Source organism: Gracilinanus agilis, chromosome 2 (assembly GCF_016433145.1).
Source record: "Gracilinanus agilis isolate LMUSP501 chromosome 2, AgileGrace, whole genome shotgun sequence".
Classification (NCBI taxonomy): Eukaryota; Metazoa; Chordata; class Mammalia; order Didelphimorphia; family Didelphidae; genus Gracilinanus; species Gracilinanus agilis.
This window is the reverse complement of record NC_058131.1, coordinates 138,768,863-138,785,083: the sequence shown is the minus strand read 5'-3', so window position 1 is coordinate 138,785,083 and position 16,221 is coordinate 138,768,863. Positions and strand designations below refer to the sequence as shown.

General features: G+C 40.0%; 1 protein-coding gene across 3 annotated transcripts in view; it reads left to right on the top strand.

Moving 5' to 3' along the window:
• RRBP1 (ribosome binding protein 1) overlaps positions 1-16,221 on the top strand; it is a 118,673-nt gene that overhangs the window by 96,340 nt on the left and 6,112 nt on the right. For all 3 annotated transcript variants that reach the window (XM_044663422.1, XM_044663421.1, XM_044663423.1), the window contains exons 10-18: positions 3,631-3,721; positions 6,735-6,827; positions 8,364-8,459; positions 9,030-9,110; positions 9,299-9,388; positions 11,021-11,113; positions 11,372-11,443; positions 13,538-13,633; positions 14,110-14,193. In XM_044663422.1, coding sequence (XP_044519357.1) covers positions 3,631-3,721; positions 6,735-6,827; positions 8,364-8,459; positions 9,030-9,110; positions 9,299-9,388; positions 11,021-11,113; positions 11,372-11,443; positions 13,538-13,633; positions 14,110-14,193 — 796 coding nt within the window. The remainder of the gene's footprint in view (positions 1-3,630; positions 3,722-6,734; positions 6,828-8,363; positions 8,460-9,029; positions 9,111-9,298; positions 9,389-11,020; positions 11,114-11,371; positions 11,444-13,537; positions 13,634-14,109; positions 14,194-16,221) is intronic.

Here is a 16,221-nt window from a genome sequence, read left to right as displayed (position 1 = left end):
TGTATGAGCTAGGGCTTAAATCAGAATGTTAGCTAATATTGATTTCAACCAGTTTCAGTATTTGGCTTATAAAGAGAACAGATTCTTTTGCTGCAACATTTTCAGCTTTTTCCTATTGTTTTGGTTATTGACAGTGTTAGTCTAATAAAATGTATGAATTATCCCCTTGTTTATAGCTTACCCTAAAGGTTAAATTCAAGTGTTAATATAGTGTCTATGTGAACTTGGTTCCTCTGTGTGAAATATATGAGATTTATGAAATTCAAATCTAAGTTATAAGACCCTTATAAGAGTCCTTTTTTTTTTTAACTCTTATCTTCCATCTTAGAATCAGTACAGTGTATTGGTTCAAAGATAGAATAGTGGTATGGTCTAGGCAGTGAGGGTTAAATAACTTGCCCAGAGTCACATAGCTAGGAAGTGTCTAGACCAGATTTGAACCCAAGACCTCCTGTCTCTAAGGTTTGACTCTCAATCTGCTGAGCCATCCAGCTGCTCCTCAGGAGGCTTTTAATTGAGAATAGACAAATGGAAATTCTAAGTAAAGGGAAAGTGAAGCCTGTGAGTAGATGTGTTTGAAATCTATACAAATATAAAGATAGGGATGGTTCATCTTTAGCTTAGTCACCACATCCCCAGAATACAAGAACCTTTAGCACATGGAAGAGTTAGATTTGGGATAATATAGCCATGATGAATTTTTAAGGGATAGTGGGGTGTTTAGATTTGCATTCTAAACTTTTTAAGATTGGTAGTCTTAGAAAACAGTTGTGTCCTTCCACTAAAGACCCTTTGTCAAAAATAGAAATTGGACTCTATGTCAATTTTAGATTTTTTTTCTCCTGACAAGCTTAGGATCATAGTACTGGAAAGGACCTTAGAGTCTCATAATGAAGTTGTAACCTGTTAGTTAATAAACAAGTGTCTGTTTTTTTTTTAAATAAGCAGAATAACTAATGAATTTTCTTATTGATCTTTTTTCTATTTTAGTATCTTAAAAATCCAGAGTAGACTATTGACCTTTGTCTTTTTTTTTTTTTAAAAACCCTTGTACTTTTCAGTGTATTGTCTCATAGGTGGAAGAGTGGTAAGGGTGGGCAATGGGGGTCAAGTGACTTGCCCAGGGTCACACAGCTGGGAAGTGGCTGAGGCCGGGTTTGAACCTAGGACCTCCTGTCTCTAGGCCTGACTCTCACTCCACTGAGCTACCCAGCTGCCCCCTTGTGCCTAGGTGAAATTACCCTCATCCTTTAGAATCTCAGATGTAACTAACTACCAGTTAAAATGAACATATTATAATATCAGTTACTTGAATAAAGATATAGAAAGCGTGCCTTGTCAAATAACAAAGCTGAGAGAAATAACCAAGCCAAATATGTGGTCAAATCAGCATGTGAAATAGTTCAGACAGGCTGAAATAATAGGTGAGAGTCAATAAGATGAGATTTTACAGGGATAAACGTTGAATCTTTTATTTAGGTCCTTTATTTAAGGTTAGAAAGTCAATTCTGCAAATAAACGATAATGGAAGTATAATTAAAAATTCTTCATGTATAGAGAGATCAGAGGATTTTTTGCTGCCTCCTAACTAATTATCAGCAAAGGTGTGATATAGCTGTTTAAAAATGCTGGTGCAAAATCGGAGGTAATAATGCTATTCTGGGCCTGCTCTAGCTAATCCCACCTAGAATTCCATATTTGTTTCTTGTCCTTGCTCATTAAGAACTGCATTGATGACTAGTGTATATCATGCTAGTGGTCTAATAAGTGATCTTCCTATCCCTGGAGGTATCACAGCAGAAACTGAGTGGCCACTAGTCGGGGATATTGTAGTCTTAAGATAAGCGTAATGTACAGACCTAGGGAAGCCGTAGTCCTACTCATCCCTGCCTTGGTCATGCCATAAATGGAAGAGTATGTTCAATTCTGGTCTGAATTTGAGGAAGGACTTTGCTAAGCTGGAGGGCATCCAGAAGATGAGAAGTCCTGAGTTCAAGATGTATGAGAACTGTTTTAAGGATATAAGGGTGTTTAGCTAGGAGAAATCTTTGGAGGAGGGGTGAATTAGCATGGAGAACATGAAAGCTGTGTTCAAATATTTGGAAGATTTGTCTTATGAAAGAGAGATTAGAAATGTTTTCTTCGTCTCAGAGCAGAATGAAAAACCAGTGGGTAGAAATTGCAAAGAAGCAAATTTAGACTTACTGTCAGGAACAGCTTCCTAATAATTAGCACTCCCACAGTGTGGAATGTGCTGCTTCAGGAAGTAGTAGAATCTCCACTGACTGGAGGACTTTAAGCTATGGCTGGATGTCTACTTGTAGGGCATCTTGTAAATGGGTTTATTATTCAGCCAGAAATTGGACTCTATGAACACTTAGGTCTTTCCTATTCATATTCCATGATTCCTGCAATAGGCAGGGTTGGATAGGGGAAAGTAGATTAAATGACCTCTATGATTCCTTGCAACTGTTTGGATTCGATCTGTGTCCACTAGGGAAAATCCTCCTGGACAGGCTTTTGGTGCTCATGGCCACCTGATGCCTCGCCTCTCAAGCCATTTATGGTGATTTTGGAGGTAGAATGAGGGTGACATTAGAAATTGGGCTTCAGTTGGGAGTAGTGAGGAAAGAAAAAGAGTTGAGAAACTACCTTTTATTTTCCTGAAGCTTTGAGATTTCACATCTTTCCTACTCTGAAAAAGAGACATCTGGGTGGTAAATAGTAGAGTGCTGTTGGAGTCAAGAAAATTGAGCTCATGGAATGACCTCCAGGAATTGATGCAGAGTGAAAGGAGCAGATCCAGGAGATCATTGTACACAGAGACTGATACACGGTGGTACAATCGAATGTAATGGACCTCTGTACTAGCAGCAATGCAAGAATCCAGAGCAAGGCTGAGGGACTTATGAGAAAGAAAACTAGCCACATTCAGAGGAAAAACTGTGGGAGGAGAAACACAGAAGAAAAACAGCTGCTTGAACACATGGGTTGATGGGGATATTATTGGGGATGTAGACACTAAACAATAATTCTAGTCCAACTATCAATAATATGGAATTAGGTCTTGATCAATGATACATGTAAAACCCAGTGGAATTGTGTGTCAGCTATGGGGTATGGGGGGATTTAGGGGAGAGGGAAAGAACATGAAACATTTAACTATGGGAAAATATTCTAAATAAATAAATAAAATAAATAGATGAAAAAAGAAAAAGAAGAAAATCTCCCCCCAAAAAAGAAAGAAAATTGAGTTCAAATTCTTCCTCAGATACTTAATAGCTGAGTAACTTGTGTAGGTCATGACCCATCTCAGCCTTTGTTTCCTTATCTGTAAAAAGGCTAATAAAGACTAGCAAACAGGGCTGTTGTAAGGATCAAATAAGATAATATATGCAAAAAACTTTGTGAATCTTAAAGTACTATATAAATATTTTTTCTTACTTATAGTATTTTCTACCAATGTGGACTTTATGAATGATTATTCATTGGATTTGGAGCCCTATTCTAAAGTGTCATGAAGTAGATTAAGTATAAGGCTTATTTCTCATTTGAGTTGCTACCCATTTTGAAGAGTGGGCTACAGAGTGTTTTGAAAGCAAGAAAATAATACCCTCTTATTCTCTTTAGGCTTAAAGAGCGAGAAGCCCGGGTAACATCTTTGGAAAAGGAAGCTATGGAGCTAAAGGAGGCTGTTGAGCAGCAGAAACTAAAAAATAATGTGAGTCTGCACTAGAGGGAATTATAGGGCATAAGGGGTTGGGCAGAGTCAGTGTGAAGTGACACCAATATTCTGTACATATTTACATTTACTCCTTGTTCTATAAAAACCACTATGAAACAACAGCCCCCAACAAGCAAACAGTTCTCCCCAAACCAGCAGCCTCTAAGGGAGGGAATTTAGCTCAAGGAAATTATTTTAGCTTTTCTTATCCTCTTCCTCCTATGAACTGCATGCCTCCCTAACCTAACCCTGTTTACATCATGACTCCACCATAAATGTTCTTCCTCTCATGTTCCTTTTCCCTTGTGTGGTACTGGAGGTGTGAGAGTAGGGCAAAGAAGAGGGGCCCAGATTTTGAGTCTCTTTGAGGGGGCTTTTTCTACCTCATTTACCTTTAGTCCTGGTGGCAGGAATCTCGGAGGTTCTAATCTTATCTGTGACAGTATTAGGCTCCAACTTTGGACTTATTTTTTCTTAAAAGTATGTTAAGCTCTGACCAAAGAAGCCCTTAGCCCAGAGACAGCTAGCTGAGTGTGTGGGGTGAGCACCTAATTGACAATCCAGTTCACTCATTAAACATTTTTTCAACTCCTACAAAGTCCTAGCCGCTGTTGGGCTCTGGGCATATGAAGACAGAAGTAAAACAGTTCCTGCCTTCAAGAAACTTTCTTCTTCTAGGGGAAGCATTATGAAATTCCAGAATTTCTAAAATGAGGTCCAATGTGGGACATTTTAAAAACATATTGACAATTGTATTTCCCTCTGATTGATTCCCTTAGTAAATCTCAATATATTATAAATTGTGCATTTAAAAACCCAATGGGGCGGAGCACCCCTAGGTTTCACCAAACTGCCAGAGGGGCTCAGCATCTGATTAAAAACAAATACAAAGTATATTCAGAGTAATTATAAAACTATTACAAGGAGAGGAGATGCTAATAATAGCGGAAATCTGGGGAAAGCCCTCCTGTAAGCGATGACAGTTGAATGGAACTTTGAGAGGGATGCTAGGAGTTTAAAGATGTGGCAGCAAAGACACAGGGCATTCAGAACTTGGAAGATGACCTGCAAAAGCATGGAGAACAGAAAGCAGGCCTGTTTTCCTGAAGTATAGACTATGAGGGGAGGAATATGGCCTGGAAAGAGCAGTTAGCTTTAGATTGTGAAGGGCTTTAAATGCCAGACAAAGGAGTTGTCTCTAATTTTACTGAGCACTGAGTCACTGAAGTCACCAAAGCTGCTTGTGGAGATGGGCTATTGCTCTGTTACGTTAATGCAAGTGGTGGTGACCTACTGCGTACCTAGTGTTCCATGGTAGGCAGAATGTTTTTAGTGTCTTATGTTCATTTAATCTACATTTATTCATTTAAAAATACAGTTTATTGAAGCCTTTTATATTTACACCATAATCATTTATTAACCATCTACTACTGTGTTTAGGACCCTATGCTGGAGACTAGGAAAGACAACATTTAGTTAAAACACAGTACCTGCCCTTAAGAACTAAGCAGAAACACATACACTCTCACTATACACACATCAGATACCCATACGTATGTCATGTAATATTTTGTATTAGATAGGCTCAGGCTTAGTACAGAATGTGCGATGTGAGGGAGACAATACTTCAAACAGGAGAACCAGAAGATTTTATGTTGTAGGTAGCACTTAAATTTAGTTTAAGGAATAGGTAGGACTTAACAAGTAAGAGAGGGGAAGGACTTTCCGGAAATAGCTAACAGCATGAGTGAGTACAGAAGCATATTCAGGGAGCCCCAGGGTTTGTATGTTTGAGGAATAGAATCCAGTTTGGAGGGAGTTTGAAATCTATGATAAGCAGTACTGAGATGAGCTGTACAAAGAAGGGGTTGCCAGCATGTTGAGGAGGGCCTGGAGTATCAGGCAGAAACTTTGGTGTTTACTTGTTAGTCAGGAGAGAGCCACCAGGATTTTTGATCAGAAGAGTGATGTGACCAGAGCGAGGGCTGTGCATAAAGGAGATTATTCTGGAAGTGTGGTATAGAGTGGAGGTGGGAAGAGCCAGTAGGAAGATATTGGAATAATCCAAGAGAGTGGTAGTGGTGAATGGGCGAGCAGTGGTCTGGGGAGAGACCCTGCTTCTTTGCCCCAATACAGCTGGGCTGTTCTGATGCTTCTTAGAAGTTTGACCTGCCCTAATTGTGTTTGCCCTGAACTTTTTGGCATAGGGAAGCATGAGGCCATGCATTCTTCTCTAAGAGCTTCATAAGTCATCTCTCTTCAGAGAGAACATGCCCTCAAATGTTGTTAGAATTTAAATCTGGGTCATCAGACTACAAGCCCCAGGCTCTTTAGACTAGAGCAAACAGCCTCATCATCTCCCTATGTTCCTGTCCTCCTCTCTCCCCAAAGTGGTTGATGATTTTGCAGGGATTCTCAGCCATTTTTTGTGTCTGGTGAAGGATATGAACTTCTCAGAACCCCGATTTTAAGACATAAAATTTTCAAAAATCTGCTTACAAAGGAAACATATTGAAATATTTATTGAAATATTAAAAAACAAACCCAGGTTTAAGAACCCTCGGCATAGTATGATCCATCAATAGAATATTTTGAAAATCTTTTTCTCCAAGGAAAGGTGATGAATGCCATGCCAGTCATTTGAGAGGGGAGGGAAATAAATCCTTTAGCTATGCTGTCTCATCCTTTTCCTTCTTATTTCAGTATGTATCATCTATAAAAAGGACATTCTGTGTCCAAATAGCAAGCTAGGACTGCTTCTGTTATGTGCTAAGAGGCACGGTAACCATATGTTTTAAGAGCTCAAGCACAACTTAAAAATTGATGGATCATAATAATGAGAAATTAGATACCCAGTCTCCGGGATGCAGCATTCCATTACTGGGAAAAGCCATCTACCTAGCGTCATCTGTGAGCAAAGGACCTGAAGTTGTACTTTCGGCATGTCTTTGAGGCTTTATGAATGTGTTTGGCTGGCTACATTAGTCCTGACCATTGTTAACTGTCCTAGGACCTCCGAGAGAAAAACTGGAGAGCAATGGAAGCTTTGGCATCCGCTGAGAAAGGATGTGAAGAGAAATTGAGTTCTTTAACCAAAGCAAAGGTTGGATATATTTCATGTTAAATTTCTGTCTCTGTTAATAATGTCAAAACTAGTTGAACCAAATACATTCAAAATATAGACTGTCAAGGACTGGTTGAGTCCCTATGAAATTCTAAGGGAATTTGGTACATAAAATTCTCATTTAGGTTAAGTCCTCTCCCATCTTTTGAATGAGAAAAAAAAAGATTCTACTCTATAATTTTCATACCTTACCCTGTATGTGTTAACTAACACAGAGATCCTGTTATCATCAGGTCCATTAGTGTTACAGCTAATGTTTTTTTAGCAAGTTATTTTATCTCATTAAATTTGTTTCCTTTGCTTACTCAAACATCCAGCAGATGCCTTTCCATAGGTTTTTTGAATTTATCTTTTAAAAATAAAATGCAAATGACCAGTAACAAGTTGGGAGAAATAAAAACCTAAAGCATTTCTAACTGTGTGGGCTTGAGTTTTATCATTCATTAGTTGAATCCAATATAATGGCATTTTTTCATAGAAGCTATTATAAAATTTTCTTTGATCTTCTAATTATCAGGTTAAAGAAACCACTTTCAGAAATGAGAACTGAGCTGGTGGTGTCAAATGCATTTGACCTTAAGAGTTCTTGTTATCTTTTGATCCTTTATGGAGTTGTAGCTAAATATCTTAAGGCAGCTAGATGGCATCAAAAGTCAGGTAGATCTGATTCAAATTCAGCTTCAAATACTTAATAGCCATTTGAGTCTGGACAAATCATTAAGTTCTGTCTGCCTCATTTTCCTCCTAAAGAGAGCTACCTATCTCCCAAGGGTTGTTGTGAGGATAAAATGAGATATTTGTAAAATGCTTTATGAACCTTAAAGTACTATATAAATGCTAATTATTGTTGTTAGTATTTTCATATTAAAGTAAGGAAAATATATTATAAAAGAAAAAGAAATGAAAAATATCCTTTCACACAGGTTGTTCAGAAGATAGCATGTTAGCCTCAGAAAGTAAATAATAATATTTAGGAACCTTAAAAGTTATTAAATTTAATCCTTCATTTCATGGATGAAGAAACTGAATGCTACTGATGCAGGTACCTGCCTAAGGTCATGTATCCTCTAAGAGTCTGAGCTGGAATTTGTGCTCAGATCTTCCTGACCCCAAGTCCAACATTTTGTTCACTGTAACCCATATATACACTGTGTACTTTGTTGCCATATGTCCAGGACTCTTATTAAATTCCAGAAAACTACCTCTCGGGGTCTCATATGTCTATTTACAAACGGACCGATGCCTCATACTCATCAGTTTTATCTAATGTTTTTCAGATAAATTAAAGTTTTAGTTAAATTTTGCAGGCTCATATAGACTCGACAATAGCAGCATTTTAGAATCTGATCTTTCCTGCATCTTGTCTTCTTCATTTGGATTGCTCTTTTCACCTAGAGAATTAAGGATATACATTCATTCTAAGACAATGTTTGAGCAAAAAAAATTCCCCATAAATGTGCTCTCTGAGCAACTAATTTCTACTTTCATGTCTAAACCCTATCCTTTCTCTTTTAGGAAGAAGCAGAGAAGCAATTCAGTATCACCCAGACAAAAACAAAAGAAACTCTTCTCTCCCTCTTCCCAGATATTTCAATAGCCGCCACACAGCAGGTACAAGTCAAAGGCATTGGTTTGGTGGTCCTCAGAAGCTGGGCTGGAGTTAGTTCAGATCCTGCCTTTGAATTTACTTCTGACCTTCAGCTTCCTCATCTATAAAATGGGGGTGATAATATTTGCATTATTTCCCCCACAAGGTGGTTGTAAGGCTTCCATGGGAACAGTTGATTTGCCAGCTCTAAAGCACCATATTTAGAACCAGCTGTTACACATTGTTTTTTTTTTGTTTTTGTTTTTGTTTTTGTTTTTGTTTTTTAATTTTTTTAAACCCTTTACTTCTGTGTATTGACTTTTAGGTGGAAGATTGGTAAGGGTGGGCAATGGGGGTCAAGTGACTTGCCCAGGTTCACACAGCTGGGAAGTGTCTGAGGCCGGATTTGAACCTAGGACCTCCCGTCTCTAGACCTGGCTCTCAATCCACTGAGCTACCCAGCTGCCCCTGTTACACATTGTTAATGGTTATTACCTAACGAGAAGGGAAGGGGTTTGATGGCAGTGATGGTGGCATTCTTGCCCAGCTCAAGACAATGGGAATCCCCACACTCATTTCCTTGATGGTTTCAGAGTTATGATGGGTGGTTAGAAGAATTCAAAGTGAAGAGGATGGAAGCTGTAAAGCAGAAAGCACCTGAAGGAGTATCTTTGGTAAGAGGATCCTAGAAATCCTAATGTAAACTGTGAGCTTAGCATCCTTATTGACAGAATATAACTTATGGGCTCCTGGTGGCATTTTTTTTTTTTTAATTTGGGGGTTGGAGTTGGGTTTTTTAAAATTCAGTACCAGTTTGTATTTTGTGGCTAACCTGCAGTCAATTCTTCCTGGATTCTTTCAGGACTTAGCTTCCAAGTTAAAAGAAGCCGAGGAAGCCCAAAGCACTTTACAGTCAGAATGTGATCAGTACCGAAACATACTCGCAGAAACGGTGGGTCTAATCTTTTAGGCAGCTCTAAGATCTGTGACTTTTGTCTTTGTGGGCCCTTCCTCCAGTGGTACACAGTCTATGACTTAAGAGAATGATCTTTGTTAGGGCCCCCAGATTCATCCCATGGGCAATCTGAGGATGAGCCTCTCCCATCTGTGATCCTTGGACCACACATATAACCTGTTGGCATTCTTGAAGCCTTTCCTGCTTAGGACCTGCCTGAGCTTGTACTCCACTGGCATAGTCTTTCAAAACACCAGCTCGCCTTCCCTTCATGATGGGCAGATCAGAACAGGGCTTTGGTAGGGAATTATTGCATGTATGCTACAGTCATACTAGAAGTCTACATATCTGGATTTCTCAGAATAATCGATTTAAAATGTCTGCATCTCATCTGTGGTTCTATAGAGAATTTCCCAGAAAGGTTTCTAAGTCCTTGAAAAGGGAAAAGGGTGGAACAGTAAGACTTTCCCAGAATTTTCTGAAGGGCCAAACATGGAATCCTATTTCCTTGATGGGACACAGCATAGTGGAAGGGGAAGATAGTTAGATCTGAAATCTTAACTGTGTGACTATGGACAAGGCATGTATGCATCCTCTAGGTCTTTGCTTCTTCATTTTTCAAAATAAAGGGGTCAATCTAGCTGACCTTTTCTAATTTTAAGTCACCAAAAAAAGGGGGGGGGGCTTAAAGATTTCATAGAACATTGACTATGAGGAGGGGAGACTTTGAGGTACCAGATGTGTAAGCGTGAGGCAGAAGGGTGAGAGGAGGTAGATAGTTACCAGTCCACCTTTTCCTCGTTTTCACACTGTAAGATCCATTTGCCAGCTGAGAAAGTGATCTCTGTTTGATTTGCTATCTCTTCTGCTGTGGAGCCCATCTCCATGTTCAGGCCCCTGAGAGGATATAACTAATCACCACATAATTAATCACATCAAGGAGCATGAATCCAGTGACTGAATTTTGTATTTCAACCAAAATATATGCTCTGACTAAGGAGTGATGTGCGTGTGTGTGTGCATGCATGTATATATGTGTGTGTGTGTGTGTGTGTGTGTGTGTGTATCTCATATATGAGAGAGAGAGAGAGAGAGAGAGAGAGAGAGAGAGAGAGTAAATCAAGAGAACAGTGTGTATAGTAATAGCAATATTGTTCAAAGAGAGACTGCACGTGACTAAGCTTATTCTGAATAATCTGTGCATTCAAATCAGTTACAAAGGATACATGAAGGAAAATACTATCAACCTCCAGAGAAAGAAGTTAATATATGAAAGTATGTGTTGTATGGTTCCACAGATAGATGTGTGTGTGTGTGTGTGTGTGTGTCAAAGGTTGGTTTTCTCTAATGCAAGATAAGGAGGGAGACAACTCAGAATTCAAAATGCACCCCCAAATAAATAAATAAATAAATAAATTTTTGGAGAGAGAGAGAGAAAGAAGGGGGAAGTGGCATTATATATATACTTCATGTCTTCCTTTGTATTCTCATAGGTGCTTAGCACTGGGCTTAGCTCATAATAAGTACTTAATGACTATGATGGCATTAAAATTCCTAGATGGATTTATTGCTTTTAGATTATTTTTTAATTCCTAAACCATTTTCTTATCTGTGTGATTAACCTCCTAGGAAGGCATGTTGAAAGATCTTCAGAAGAGTGTGGAAGAGGAAGAGCAGGTATGGAAAGCCAAACTCACAGTATCAGAAGAAGAACTACAAAAGGTAAATGCTGTTTGATATTGCTTTGGCCACTTTTCTGCCATCTTGTCTCCTCTTTCCTGCACCCAGGATTGGAAATAAGAGGAAGGCAAATGGGGACAAGGCAGAGACTGAGAGAAGGGAGAACTCAGTAGTTGGAAGTGGAGGGGCAGTCTACCCTAAGATAGATAAATATTCTGAGAGAGATATTCAAGTTAGAATGAAAACAATTCTCAATGCCTATTCCTACCTTCCTGAGATAGTATTGTTCTTCTTTCATAGTCACAAATTAAAGTGAAACATCTTGAAGAAACCATGGAGAAGTTAAAAGGAGACTTACAGAATACAGCTCAGGTAGGAAGTGTCTCTTTGCTTTGGTGAAGAAAAATGTCTAATCTTAATGGGTCCTAGATCTTCACTTCAAAGGTCTGGAGAAAAAGGAGCTCATGGGGTGGTTGCAATTTTAGCCATTCTTATGAATAGGTTATAAAAGCAACTCTCAGCCCACCAAGTATTTTTCATTTTTGGTTTTGACTTTTTTTTTTTGGTGGTGGTTGGATTTTCTTTAATCAAACCATACATTTTGGCATCCTTTCCCATATTTTTCAGTGTCAGAAGGTTAAGGCACAACCCTTATAAATCTGGCTTCTCTGCCCAGAAATAATTGTCCCTGGGGTCTCTGACAACCATGTTGTCAAATCCTTTTTGTCTTTTTTTTTTTTTTTTTTTGGCCTTAATTCGACATGGTGGACCACTTCTTTACTCTTCGCTTCCATAAAACTTCTCTCATCCTGCCTTACTAATAGCACCTTCTTTGTCTTTTCTACTGGTTCATCTGTTCAGGTTCTGCCTAAGACCCTCTCTTCTTTTCTCTCTATCCTCTCCCTTGGTGATCTTATCTACTCCCATGGCTTCAGTTGTCACTTCTGTGCAGGTAACCCCCAAGTCTGTATCTTTCCTTTTAATACCTCCCCCAGAAGTTCAGGCCCATCTCACCCACAGCCTGCTGACAGTCCCTCTGAATGCCTCACCTACCACATGTCTAAAACTGAGCTCATCCTCTTCCCTACCATTCCTCCTTCCAGTTTCTGCCTCCATTTCTGTGCATGACTTAGCTCCATCTCGCAGATTCATGAATCCAATTAGTTCCTAAGGCTCAATTTTATCTGACTTCCTCTCCATGTCTTCTCACCAAACTGTTACAGCCTCTCACCTGGCTTTCTGCCTTTAGTCTACCCTTTCTCTAATCCATCTGCCATACCACTGCCCAAGTAATTCCCTAGTGTGCTACTATGACTTTTCTACTCAGAAACTTCCCCTGCTGCTCACACTGCTTTTACTCTCAGTCAAAGCCTCGTCCCCTCTCGCCTGAGCTATCATAGTGGCCTTCTAAGTGGCCTCGTTGCCTCAAGTCTCTCCTCACTCCAGTCTGTCCTCTACACCGAAACGTAGGTCTGACCAAACAAGAGGCTGGCAAGGAACTCTAGATTCCACTAGTAAGCCCCACTGGCTGCCATTGAAATCCCTTCACTACCTGGCCCCGACCTAGCTTCCCAACCTTATTGCATATGATTTCCCTTTCTGCATTCTGTGGTCAAGCCAAATTGCCCTCAGTGTGTTATTCTAGGGTCTTCCCTGATGAGGCTCACTATTCATCCAGTCTTATCTCCTATGACTCATCTTCACCTATTCTGCCTCTCAGCCCATACTCATCCTGTCTCTGCTTTTCTTCCTACTCTCCCTAAATCCCGGACTAGACTCCTCCCTTCTACCTGTTCCCAGCCCGTTTCTGGTTCCTTAAGTCCTTTGCTTCTTTGAAGGACCTCCTCAGATACCAGCTCTGCTGTATGAAGCCTTCCTTCACATCTTCCCCTACCTCCCTGGTGTAAGTGATTCCTTAGATCTCTCAAAGCATTCCTCTTGAATCTCTCCTTTGTACTTAGCTTATCCTCCTTTGTGTAGTAATTGTTTGGGTACCTTCATGCCTATTTTAGGTTATAAATTCCTCGTGAAACAGGGCCTATTCTATAGGCAATTTTATACCTCACTGATTAACACTGTGGTTCCTTGCTCAAAGAAGGCATGCTTGCCCGATTTGTTGAACTGAATCAAATAACTGAGGAGAGCTTCAAGAAACTGAAGAATGATGGTGCAAGTGGCCGGTATTTTCATGAAAATAGCCTTACCCACAGGCTTTTTTTTTTTTTTTACACCTAGCCTAATTTCACCAAGCCAAAAGCAAAGTATTTTTTGGTTGATGGGATTTTTTTTTAATTTGTTTTGTTTTTTGTACTAAATCCAGTAATGCCAAGAAGTCTGTAGAATTCTCCCTGATTATCCTTAAAGTTCAGCGATTCCCACTCCCCTAATGCTTATGTCAGTGAACGCCACCCATGACACCCGGGGCTGTTGTCTCATTCATGTGTCGATATGTGCATTTGTGTCAAGGTCAAAGAATATGCAGCTCTCTTGGAGGCACGGCTAGAAGAGCACATGTCGACGTCTAGTGCAGAATGTCAGAAGTACACGAAAGAGGTAGAGTCGGTAAGTAGGCGGCACCCTCAGGAGGCTCCTCCTGTCGTGTACCCTGTCCCTGGTCTTTCTTCAACAAGTGTTAGCACGGGACTAGAGGACAGGCTCTTGCTTATAGGTTCCAACGTTACAAGTTCAAGGCCCCAGCTAAGTTTTCTCCACTGTTGTTTTAAGCCTGAGATTTTTTTTTCTTAAACTACACCAAGGCAGAAAGGAAAACTCAGAAGTTTCTGATTGGGCTTTCCTCTTGAACACTAGTCCTACGTGAGAACTGCCTTGTTATCTTTCTCCAAAGGCTTGCAAAGCATCCGTTTCCCTCCCATCTCTCAGATTCAAAGAGCCTAGTGAACCCATTTCCCTTGAGTTGTCCCTGCTAACACCTTATTTTTCTGCCTGGTGTTTAGATATTGTGGCTGTTGACTCATACTCATCTGGTTTTTTTCTCTCTTCTCTGCCCCCTTCCTTGTCTCACTGCCGCCTAAATGAAGCTGAGGGACCTTTTAACGGAAGCCCGAGAGCAGATGGACGCAGCCAACAGTGAAGCACAGAAGCAGAGCAAGGAACTCGCCCTGGTAACTGAGCTTTGGCTGTAAGGGGCGAGGGGAGCGAAAAAGCTGTGGGAATGCACGTGTGTTGAGTTTGTGTCAAAAATGCTGACTTTCTTTTTAATCTCACTCAATTCATTTGAACAGCCAGGCTTGAGCTTTAGTTTAGAAGTGCATTTTTCCCAGTGGTCATGTGAAAGAATTTTGAGGAAGGATTTGGGCCTTGCCTCCCCCCTTTCCACAGTCATTTAACCTGTTCTTAAATGAATTAAAATTTCTCACATTGCTCCTATATGGAAACCCAGTGCCCTGAATCTACCTAGATCCAAAGGAAATTGTGTTTCAGGCATCTCTTTGGAACTGAGGTGGTGAATGCCTTCCTCTACCCTGGGTCCAACTCTAGAGTTTGACCAGCTGGGCTTTGTTCTCCCATGATGGAACCTATAGGATTTAACTTCTTTAAATATATCGACTCAGGGCAGCTGGGTAGCTCAGTGGATTGAGAAGCCAGGCCTAGAGATGGCAGGTCCTAGGTTCAGATCTGGCCTCAGATACTTCCTAGCTGTGTGACCCTGGGCAGGTCACTTAACCTCCATTGTCTAGCCCTTACCACTCTTTTGCCTTAGAACCAATACCCAGTATTGATTCTAAGATGAAAGGTAAGGACTTTAATAAGTAAATAAATGAATGAATAAAGATGTTGACTTAAAAAGAGCAGTGACATCAAGATTTCATTAAATGTTCTATTTATTATAGTGAGAAGAACTATAGACTGAGAATCAGAGAAGATACAGTGCCATAAATTCCCATTCTAGGCCACCAAAGCGTCTACTATTTTATTATCTGTAGAATGAGACTTGATCCCTGAGGTCCCCTTCAGTTTAAAAATGTTGTGATTCCTGTGTGACCCTGGGCAAGTCACTTGACCCCCATTGCCTACCCTTACCACTCTTCTGCCTTGGAGCCAATACTCAGTATTGACTCCAAGACGGAAGGTATGGGCTTAAAAAAAAACAAAAAACCGTGATTCCAGGTCATGCTTTTTATAACATTCACCTTGATCTTTTTTTTTAAATGAAGCAGAGGCAATGGCTTTGAGTCTTGTATGCAAAACTGAACTTTACATGATATGGAATCTATATTCATTTAAAATCTGAGCTCCAATTTAAGTTCTTCCCAAGAGATTTTCCAGACAGGGTTCAGGTTTGGTTGCATTTACAGCTAGTGACCTGTCGAATCTCTCTGTTCCATTTTGAAGTCTCTTCATTTAATCCCGGTTGGCAGGGATTTGAGTTATGGTCTTTATGCAGATTTTGTGGGGAGAGTTCATATTAAATTTGAAATGTAAAAATGTACTCCTACTTTGAGGAAAGGATCTCCTTTTGGGTGAATTCTGCTGAATAGGTTCTGGGGAAACCATATCTCATATTATTCCTGGGCCTTGGAATCAATCCGTGAATAATCAGAACATCTGTAGAATCCCCAACAATGTGATAAAGCCCTATTCTTTCCTAACCACCATCCAGAATATGAACACCCAGGAAAAATATGTTGGGTCCATAAGATTTATGTATTTTTGGAAAGGGTTCCCTATTCTGTGTTCATGGAGCAGGGCTTGTGTACTGCAAAGCCTATGCTTTAATTTCAAGTACATTGGAAAATGTTGTTGGTTTTACTTTTAGGAAGAAAATTAGTCATTCCTCTGTATCAGCACATTTTGAAAGATCCTATCAGTTAACCCTGAATTCTGAGCTTTGCTAGTCTCAGTGAGCACAGTCATGTTTAGATAAGGGCAGTTGCCTCCCCACCCTGACCCCCCCCCAGTGGAGTGGTTTTATACCCTAGACTGCACTAGATGGTAGTGCTTTTATTTGTTTGTTTGTTTATTCATTCAGTCATTCATTGATTTTTAAGAGCTTTTACCTTAGGTCTCTATGTGCCATGCTGACCTACATTAGATGTTTGAGGAAACCAGTGACTGTGTATGTGAGTGAGTGAGTGAGTGAGTGTGTGTGTGAGAGAGAGAGAGAGAGAGAGAGAGAGAGAGAGAGAGAG